The sequence below is a fragment of the Lycorma delicatula genome, chromosome 9 (genome assembly GCF_047948215.1).
Source record: "Lycorma delicatula isolate Av1 chromosome 9, ASM4794821v1, whole genome shotgun sequence".
In the NCBI taxonomy this organism is placed as follows: Eukaryota; Metazoa; Arthropoda; class Insecta; order Hemiptera; family Fulgoridae; genus Lycorma; species Lycorma delicatula.
The window spans coordinates 17,090,501-17,102,102 of NC_134463.1; the positions used below are offsets into that span (position 1 = coordinate 17,090,501).

Sequence of the window (11,602 nt, forward strand, 5' to 3'; positions counted from 1 at the left end):
TAGTCCCCACCCGGAGATCCGAACGGGGGACTATTTTACCTCCGGAATATTTTACCAAGGAAGGCGCCTCCATTGTTGCTATGTGAAAATGCAGAGAGCCACATTTTCTTGGAAAAAAAGCAGCTGTAGTTTTCCATTGCTTTCAGCTGCGCAGTACTCAGAGGACTGAGTGATGTTGATACGGCCGTTTAAGTCATTGTGACTCACGCCCCCAACAACTACTGAAAGAGCTGCTGCCCTCTTTCAGGAATCATTCCTTAGTCTGGCTCTCAACAGATACCTCTCCGATATGGTTGCACCTTCGGTCCAGCTACTCTGTATCCCTGAGCACTCAAGCCCCCTCACCAACGGCAAGGTCTCATGATTCATAGAGGAGGAAATATAATGTAAATTTGTATAATGATAAATCTCATGAAATCTCAAAATATGAAACTAATCATTGTTTTTAGATCTCTTATTACAATTTGTTAATGTGATGACTGAAAGAAAGTTAAAAATACTGAAACATATTTTGTAACAATAGAACAATGTGTTTAGTGAAAAGCATTTCATAATCTGCTTGGATTAAAAAAAATATTCAGATACAATGTTTTCAGTGACCCACTTTACAGAGCAGATGAATCATTAATTCTGATGAACTTCCATCTTATAATTTAGAGAAATTAATAATAAAATAAAGCTGAAATTTATACAATATATTTTTACATTATTATTTATCAGTTCGTAGGCAATATTGTCTCTGATTCCTATTAACTTCCACTTTTTCTGTGACATCCCAATCCTTTGATACTGGAGCTCTAGTTTTGTGCCTTTATTTAGAAAAGTTGAAACATTCATGGAATATGTAGTTGTTGTACTTTGGATTGAAGTAATTATATATATATATATATATATATGTGTGTGTAAAAGGTAAGATTCTGAGGGATGGCTTTTATAATAAGCTGTGTAAAATGGATTCCTTTCTTTATGTAAGGTATTCAACTTAAAATACGCCCCATCACTCAGTCTAGTCTATAAATAATAATTTATCGGCAAACACTTACTTAATAATTTACCAAAGGTTTTGAAAATGATGTCCATCCACTTCTATATACTTATCAATATGTTTGACCATCTTCCTGGCTACTCTTGTTAGCTGTACCTGATCCGTTTCCTGGATGTATTGGTAATGTTTGTCTTCAATTCCTGCAGGGTGTATGGATTGCCCCTATAAACAGTTTATTAACTAACCCCACAGAAAGAAGTATGGACTAATCAGATCAGGGGATTTTGGTGGCCACAATCCTTTAGAAATGATTCTTCCACCGAAAAAATTCTGTAGCATCTCCATAACAAACTGTATGGAAAGTATCATGGTACTGTTGCAACCAGCAGTCATGCTCATCCTTTTGAAGTAAGGCTATGAACTACTGGTTAATTTTTTTTGTAGATGGAAGCATCCACAGTATTTTTAAAAAACAAGGGTCCTACCATTCATTGCCTTGAAACTTCATACCATACGCCTATTTTCTGTGGGTATAGGGAGATTCAAAGAAAAGTATAGGTTTTCAGTACTCTAGGTCCAGTAATTCTAACTATTAACATACCCACCAAGGTGAAGCCCTGCTTTATCTATAAAAAACACACTATCTAAAACGCCAATGTTGCCTGTAATGAAGTTTTTAAATCATTGACAGTAGTGAACCCTTTTAGTACAATCAGGATTAATTAGCTCATGAAAAACCTGCATTTGATATAGATAACATTTCAGCAGTCTCCTCACTGCAGTGTGGACTGAACCTAGTGAAATGTTCATTTTCTGGCTTAGTTTCTTCAAATATTTATGAGAAAATCTTGTAACTGCCGTTTTAATGACCTGTTCAACCTCCATCATTAAAGCTGGACTGTGTTGGGCATGTTTCTGGTCTAACACCGAACCTGTTTCACAAAATTTTTTAACTAACTTCTGAATAACACTTTTCACTGCTGCATTCTTTTTAAACTTCTCCCTGAATTTTCATCGAACAGAACATGAGATTTCATCTCTAAATAAGTTTCCATCATAAATACACATTCTTTAATAATTAACTAACTATATTTTAACAAACTACAGATGATTATGCAAACTTGTTCAAAAGCCAATGCTCAACACATATTGGCAATACTCAAATGTGCAAGCAATAAATACTCTTCCCCAGTCCAGCTTCAGTTGCACCAAAATCTTCCACATTTACCCATCTTTAACCACTATACGCATTTTAACAAAAATGCATATTAGTAAAAATTACTGAGTGTTAGGGCCTCTTTTAAGATGAACACTCTGTACAGTCAGATGCATTGTGTACTATACTGTATTATATATCTTTTTCTCTTGAAAAAAGTTTGGATTTCTCATAGAGGATTTATTTATAGTTATGTAAGTAGATCCATGCATACATTTACTCAGAAGAATGTATTATTTATCTTAAAATTATTTCATGTGCTTTTTATTAAAATAATTAATATGGACCAATCACATCTATTTTTTATATCATATTTTGTTTTTGTAGTTTTTCTTATAATAAATAGCATGATGTACATAATGAATTATTATATACCAATCTGAATAAAATATTTATTTGTTTATCTACTTATTATAATCACTGTTTCATTGTCTGTATATGAAATCATACTTATAATAGAAAATAAATTCTCTCTACATCTATCGTGGAGGTGTCAAAACATCCCCTTTATTTCTGAACATTTTTTGTAGATTTCTAAACTACATATATCTTTTATCCTTTTACCCCAATTCAGTTGTTGAATTCAGATATTACTTTCTAAGAAAAATTCTCATATTTCATATCAAAAGGTTAAATTTCAACTTTAAAAAAATGTTCATACTTTATGCTGATAAAAGTTTATTATGGAATAAGTATCAGTTCCTGGTAAGTAGTTACACCATTGATTCTGATTTGTTAAAAAATTACCCAATTTATTTTATTCATTATGCATATTGAAAAGGAAACTGGACTCTAAAATGTTATAACTAGCTTTATGGTTCTGCTTTAAAGAAAGGTTATTACCACTTTATTATAATTATTCTGCATTGCTGAAATGATTAGTTAGTTAATATTTCTTTCATATTTTCATGATTATAAAAAAAAAAACATATTTAATCTAATCGGAAAAAATTTCCTAATATGAAAATTCTGCTTGTATTTTAAATTATATTTTCGTTTTTAAGGTTAAGGAATTACGTTAGATAAAACCATTTTCTTAGGATCCAGAAGCTTAAAAACCTTTACATTTTTCAGACTTGTTCAACTAAAAGAGACATTTTTTTAATTTCATTTTTTTATGGAGATTCTATCAGTTGAATAAACTGTTTTAATTATAAGATGTTTACTAGAAAGATTATTTTTCACATTCATTTTTTACTATTTTTTTAAACTGCTGTATTTATATAACTGAATTTATAGAGATTTATTATCAGTGTAATTACAAATTACTGAAAAATAAAGAGCTGTACAGAATGGTATTTTTTATTCAGGAATAGACACGGCTTATATTTCTTTTTGCAGTTAGTTAGTAGTTGTATTTATACCATTCTGATTTTATTATTATTTCATAAGAAATATATATTATTTTTTTCAATTTATTGCTTTATAAAGAAACGTTTCTTACAAAAATGGGTACTTAAATTTTGTCATTTTGCACTATATCTCCCAATCTTTCTAATAGATGTGGCATATTTAAAAGATCTAAGCTATAAGCTGCAAGTTGGTTTCCCTGAAAGTAATGGTGTTCATTATATTGTCAAAGGAATAAATATCAACTGGATTTCAGATTGATATGCATCAATATAGCCCTTACTCTCCCTAGTAAGACATTTTTAGGATCAACTTGTGCCTTTTTATCAAATCATTTGTGAATGACATCACTTAAACACAAGAAAAGTCAGGTTATATTAAAAAGAGTGAGGAAAGTTTTATTATGATTAATATTCAAGTTAACATTAATTTACAAATAAAAAAATAAAAAACTAGAATGAAATGAAATAAAAAAGTTTCCTGATCAATGTTGAAATTGAGCAAACAAATATATTTTATGTATTAAAAAAAAAAAAAAAAATTATTTATTGCAATTTCTTCTGTTTTTTATTTATTATAGATGGGTTGAAGTATGGGGACGTAAAAAGCGTCAGTTCCTTTGCAATTCTGACATTGGTTACTGGGATTGTGGAGCTGCAGAAGATGATCTTCGTGAAACAAAATGTGCCAATAAAAATGATGAACCATTATTAGAAGTTCTGAAGACTGATATTGAATGTGGATGGGGTGCAGCTTCTCATTCTTCTGCTGCTCTTCCTATTGTTATTTGCACCCTTCTAGTTTCATTCTTTATTAACTTTTAAATTAATTTATTTTATTTTCTATTTTTATACCGTAACTTTATTTTTTGTAAATATTTGTTTTCTTATATTTTTTTTTATTCAGAGAATATCATTCAATTAATTTTTGATTTCTTTTAAAATTATGATATTTATTAATATAAATTTATTTAAAAATATTTATAATCCTTTTATTTAAAAATATTACTTTAATAAGAAATATATTATGTATTAATTAATGGAGATAAAAAATAAAATATAATTATATTTACAAATATTGTGTATTTTTTTATAAGAATACAAAGCATATCTATTTGTCATAATAAATATTATTTTACAGGATTGATTCGCTTTGAATATTCAATATAAACCCTTCAATTTATTATATTTAAATATTATATATATAATTTATTATATTATGCAAGTTATTATTGAAATATATTCAGTGGATCTTTATACAAGTATATACTATTTCTTATATTTATTTATTTAATAAAAGAATATTTCTACTATGATGAATAATTTTATATATTAAAGTGTGCATTCACAGTAGCATTTGATTATTTAGGCTACATAGTTTGGTAATAGAACATAAATTTATTGTGGGATTAATAGTAAAAAATATGTATAGAATTAGATGTAATTAGATTACTATTTATGTGAATATATTCTTTTAATTTTGTAAATAATATTTTTAGTACTTAAATTTTTGTTTTAAATATATATTATTGTGCTGTGTATTTTTGGCAATATTGAAAATTGAGATTTAAATACTCATATAAAGTTAGCTATTTAAAATACTTGAATAATTTTTACCCATCATTTTTGTTTCTAATCGTGAAATATCAGTAGATAAAATAGTTTAGCGATACTTAAAAATGTTAGAGAATATCAGAATGCCTAATTTTTTTACCCATATTAATTAATTAAATATAGATTAAAGGTATAATTTTAAATATTTATTTAGTATAGTTATTATTATTTATGAAGGTAGTAAAATAATAAGGATACAAGGTTGATAGAATGGATGGGACATTTTTATTTAGAGTTAGTTTCAGTATTAATATATGGTAAAAATATTACAAATGATCAAATGGTTTACTAATAAAAAAACCACCAGCCAATGTCACTCCAAGTCGTGCATAAGTTGTTAATTCACCCAAAAAATTTGAGAAAAAATGCTCTGATTCGTATTCTTGAATTTCTTGATGCTTGCAAGCACTGTTCATGAATTTCATTAATTGCTGAACTCTATTAATTAACTAATTGTTAATTAATAAACTATTTTAAATATAAAGAATTTTTCTTAAATTTTTTGAATGAGCTTATCATTGATCACTTCTTTATTCATCATGGCCATAGATTCTTTGTGTATTAAATTCACAGATTCTTTGTGTATTTCCACATTGTTTATGTTCATAATTTTCTCACCTTAGGAAATGATATCATTATGTTGAGGCTTACCTGCAATTTCTCTTTTTACAGCTCATTACTGAACAAACTTTAAATTCAGCATGTCTGCAAATCAACAGTCCAATTTTAAATGTATATCAGTCAAATTAAAAACCAAGGATAGAGCTGAGTGAACTTTCAAAGTAAGTCAAAACAAATTCTATTAGTGAAGCCAGACCAAAAAAATAATTTCCCAACTATTTCTATAAAACTTTTATTTTTACTTTCTAGAATCCTTTATAATACAAGTCATAATTTGTTTATTGAAATTTCTATTAAAAACTTTATTGTATTATGATTTTTTTTTATGATATAAATCTTTGTTAAGCAGTTGGTAAAACTGTCATAATTTATGAAAAAGTATACCACATCTATTTAAACTTATTAATTAGTTCTTAATTGAGGATTAATGCAGTTACTAACCATTATTTAAGAAATAACTTTTTTATATGTAGTAAAAAGTTATATGGCATACATTTTTTTTGTGTTCAACCTTAAAACTAGAATTTGTCTGTAGAAAAAATGTTTAGGTTATAATTTTTATTGTAAAATTAATTCTGAGATTGTGGAAGAATGTTTTATTATTCAGAATGAGGTGAAGATATATAGGTAGTGTACATTTTATTTGGCTATTTATAATTTTTATAAAAGTTTTTTAATGGAAAGAAATAGTTATACCCCAAGACTCTTTGCCAACAATGTTTATTAAATGGTTTATAAACTTTGTGTAGTAACCGATAGTTACAATGGGTTGAACAAAACTATTAGTTTTTGAGCTAATTACCATTAAGTTTTAAAGGTAATTAGAAAGATTTTGTATATAAGACCTAGTGTGCATCAAATTTCAATAAAACAATTGACTTATTAGTTATTAATTTAAAAAAAAAGTTTTAAAAGTATTTAAATGTATTAAGTATAATTGTGCTAATGTAATAACAGAATGTACCAGTATGCTTTATTAAAAAACTAAAAATAGATAATTTTTTTTAAGTTAGTATAGAACCATTATATTTTCAATCTAAGAAAGTAGTTTGAACAGATATTTAAAAATATTATCTGTGATGATCCAATAAATTTAATCTATAAAATAAAAATATATCAGTTTAATTGATGTATCACATAGTATTTATAGCGTTGTATTTTAATATCATCATATTAAAATCACTAGATATTCTGTAGTTACCAAATTAATAGTATTTACTGATTAATATTTACATGTTCCTTATATAAATAAACTAATTCATTTCTTTGTCTTACAAGTTCCTTATGGGTATCTGTTGTATTATTTACCAGTACTATTAATTACTATTTGTTTTAATCAGTTTCATTAATTAATATTAGTTTGAGTTAGCTGAGGTATGTGGTACCTAAGTATTTGTACTGTATATGAACATGTATTGTAGTAATGTGTTTCTTTTTTAAAGGATATTTATTATTCAGAATTACACATAGTTGATATGTAAATAGAATAAAGCTATCTTCAATTTATACTATAGTAATTTTCTTTCTGTAAATATTGTTAAATATCAATAAATATTAAAGATATTGAAGAATTATTAAACTTTTTCTTGTTTTTTTAATACAAAAGTTGTATTTTTTCCAAGTTCACTTTGAAAAAAAATTTGTTAATAGAATGAAATAGCCACATTTTATTATGGCTACAGCCCATGTATTTGCTTTTCTTGTTCTTTTACTTTGCTGTTTCTTTCTAAACTTAAAGTATATCAACTGCCGTCACTTTAGTGTAATGGCTATTGTGTCATCCTACATGCCAGTTCTTAGAATAAACAGAGTTCAATTATTCAGCTTATAACTTCCTTCCATTCAATCGGCACCCATCTCACATGTTTATCTTGTTACTGAGGTATGTAGTCGTACTGCTACTTCATTACCTGATTAATGGTTCAAGTGAACTGGTTTTTTTAAATGATATTTGTTCAGTGTTTTTTCAATACAGTTTAACTACTAAAAAAATGTATATTTTTGTAATTTTTATCGTAAAAATGACAGCAAAGATGTGTAATGATAAATAACTGTATATTGCATTTTATTGGGAAAAAATAATTAAATGTACTTATTGTCAGGAGCCACCTCAGTCAATTTTAACACTTTCTTATCAAACTAGATTGTAATAATAATTCACTCAATGGAATAAATTGTAAAATTTTCATGTAATTGATGTAATAATTTTATATATTTTGCAATTTTGTGTAATCATATATTATTTGCTTATTTTTGCTTTATCTCTGTTATAAAAGATGCAGCCCAAGAGTACTGATTTGTGACCTGTTTCATAAAATTTATATCATAAATACAATTTTTCTAGTCGTGGCTGAAGATATTCAAGAAATTCTTCTTGGATAGCAGTCCTTAAGCATAAAACTCTCCATACTCAACAACAATTTTGCCAGAAAACAACAATAATCTTACCTATCACTTTTACAAATGACCCCTCCTTTCCATCTACCATCATCCCTACAGTTTGTAAAAGTATATAAAATTATTTATTTTAGCAGAGATTAATTAACAAAGTCTTCATTAGCAAATAATGAGTTCTTTAAAATACTTATAAATGCAACCAATATGAATGGTACAATATTTAAATCTTTGAACATGACACCATTGTCAAAATTGGAATTTTCTCGTGGAAATAGTATTATTGTAGAGTAAGTATTTTTAGTTATAATACTTCAAATTAATATTACTGCTTTTAATACTAACAAAACAACTTACGATTTGGTGCTTATCTCTAAACTATCTCAATAAAAGGAGCTGCATAAATAAAAGATCTTCTAGAAAAGCAGTGTTCCAAAAAGATTTACATGTATTTTAAAAATGAGTTGTTTTTTTATTTAAATTTTAAAATGTTTTTTTAACATTTTGTCATACTAAACAATACAATTTTACAGAATTAGCTCAAATTTAATATTAATTAAATCTAGAATATTATTAAGCTCTCAAGATTAATAGAAACATCGAATGTCTAGGCTAAAGTCTGGGGGCACACCATCTTGTTGTGAAACATTAAAGCAGTAACTTTCTCGTTCAATTTGGTCAATTTGTAGTTGTAGTTTGTAGTTGTTTGTAGTTTGTTTAGTTGTAGCATGTCTAAATAAATATTCCCTGCAATAGAAGGCTCATGAAAAAAGAATGGGCCAATCACACAATCAAATATCACACGTTTATTTTTGAGGAATCTCAGATATACTCAATAATTTCACTGGGTTGCTGAGATCCCCATATCCTACAATTATGCGGGCTGACAAAACCACTGACATGGAAAGTTGCTTCACCATAAAAAACATTTCATCATTATCAATCTTATTAACATTTTACTTGTGAATTCAACACGTTTAGGACGATCTGTAGTTTTAATTTGATGTTTATATGTAGAAAACATTTTTTGAGTTGGTTAATTTTTTTAAAAAAATACTCATTTGATTATCTCTAGTGGTTTCTGAGATACAATTTTTTTTTAAATTGCTGCAATCTTTTTTGTTGACTCTGTACTGTCTATCCAAGTCTACACAAGTAAAACATCTCAGATAAATTGTGATACCAGTTACAGTTACAGTTCTTCTCTGAGAATAATAATGTTTAGTATACAGCAAATCTCTGCAGAGAAAGTGAAATTGCCACTTGAAGGTATGATGAGCTAACATACTGATGTGCAACAGTATTTCAGTAAAGAAGGCAATAGAAAACCATTTAGCCTAATAAGCTCGATATAGTGCTTCTTATTTTTTGAGAATAGTTGTCATCTTGAAGAATGACTATTGTTTCCTATGAATTCATCTATATATATGCAACATTATTTAAAACATTAGATTATGTACTCATATTTGTGAAAAATATTACTTTTTCTGTTTATTTTATTTTTCTTCAATAAAAAAAAACATATTTTGATATTAGATACTTATCTCTGACATATTCACCTCACAGTCTTGACTGTTACGTTTGAGAGACCATTTATAATACTATACTAATCAAGAAAACATTTTTAGCAGCTTAATAACTTAAAGTAGATGTATTTTTATTTTTTATAATCACAAAAGGAACCAAATTAAAAAAAAAAGATTATGAACTAGGAAAACAAATTCTTATAGATTTTATAGTAGTAACAATTAAAAAAAATTATGAATTGTACTGATATTTCTGTAAAAGGCAGATAAAAATTAGTTAAAATTTTGTTTTTTGTAAGGCAACATAGGCAATACTGTTTCGCTAAATAAGACATTTGATGAAATAAATCAGATTTATTCTTAGATTCAGTCAATCAGGATTGATAATTTTGTATAACTACTAGAGATGAATAAAAACATTTTATGTTCTAATTCAAAGTTAATTCAGTTTGCACCAAAAATGGAATAAATATTTTAACTAAAAATCTTCATCATTATAACACTTTCTCACGATGAAGGAAGATTAATATCAGGTTATTTATACAATAAAATCATAAAAATGATGCTAGGAAAACATAAAACAAGTCATACCTTTATTCAAAATTTACATAACAATAATATTGTGTTCATTAATGTACATAAAGTTTTTTTTTTACATTTATATTATATATTGTTTAATCAATATTAAGTTCTAGAACTAGGTTCTAGAAAACACAACAGGGAACAAGCATTATTAAATGGAAGTTTTGACAAAGTTTGAGAAAGAGTTGGAAAAAACGACAACTATGGAAACATAATTTCATTCTTCATTACAATGCTCACAGCACTCTGTGAAGCAGTTTTTTAACAATAGACATATTATAATACTGGAACATTTATTTGCTAGATTTGACATTATGTGACTTTTTTCTTTTAGACATTTTAAATCGGTTGATACAGTAAAGCAGAAAATGGAAAATGTGTTAAAACAGCCAACAGAAATTGATCTCTTTCATATCTTAGACCAATAGAAAACAAGATCTCTGGATTTGTATGCATTTTTAAATCAAAACTAAATTGAAGGGGTCAAGCATTAAATTGTAATACATACAAATATTTTATTATTTATATGTAGTAATCTATTCATAAATAAGTTATTTTATAGATACGCCCCTTATGCGAGTTACATGAATTACCATAGTACTGGTAATGGACACATAAGAAAAAGAAGGATGAATGAAATTAGATACTGAATTTTTTTAAAGTTTTTAAGAAACTACAATTTATTTCCACATGAATCCCATATGTGCTGAACAGCTTCCCAAAAGAAACACTTACTAATGAGGCTGGTAAAAACTTTTTTACCAGACATTTAAATCACAAATACCTGCTTAACTATAATTTCCTAGGATATTTGTTTTTGGAGGGAAAGATTTTCCTAATCCAACTCTCTTACTAACTTCTCTTTCTTATATATACACACACACACAAATGTGTGTGTGTGCAAACACAATCAGTTATTAGTTATAAGGTGTTTAAGGCATAAATTATAATGTATAAACATCTTACTACTAAGATGTTTAAATGCTACCTCATAATATTTAAATATCATATATATCAATATGTTACTGCAATTTTTTTTTCTCAAGATACCAAGTAAAAAATCAATATCTGTATAGCCCTAATATTTTCTATAGTTTTATTTTTATAATTCCAAAAATACAACTATCATTAGAAGAAAAATCTTGGGAGGAATCTAATATGACAATTGAAACAGATAATACAATGAACAAACTAGAAAAAATTTAAATAACATTAACTGTAAAATATGTTACATACAAGACAAAAATAATATAAATAATAATTCAAAAATTTTAAATTAGATAAAAATAAAAATCTAAATTACACAAAACTTTAC

The 11,602-nt window shown here is 26.7% G+C and overlaps 1 protein-coding gene across 1 annotated transcript in view; it reads left to right on the top strand.

The window, feature by feature from the left end:
* Positions 1-7,364, top strand: part of chp (leucine rich repeat containing G protein-coupled receptor chaoptin) — a 57,453-nt gene extending 50,089 nt beyond the window's left edge. Inside the window, exon 19 of the mRNA XM_075375621.1 lies at positions 4,132-7,364. Coding sequence (XP_075231736.1) covers positions 4,132-4,375 — 244 coding nt within the window. The 3' untranslated portion in view covers positions 4,376-7,364. The remainder of the gene's footprint in view (positions 1-4,131) is intronic.
* The last annotated feature ends 4,238 nt before the right edge of the window (positions 7,365-11,602 follow it).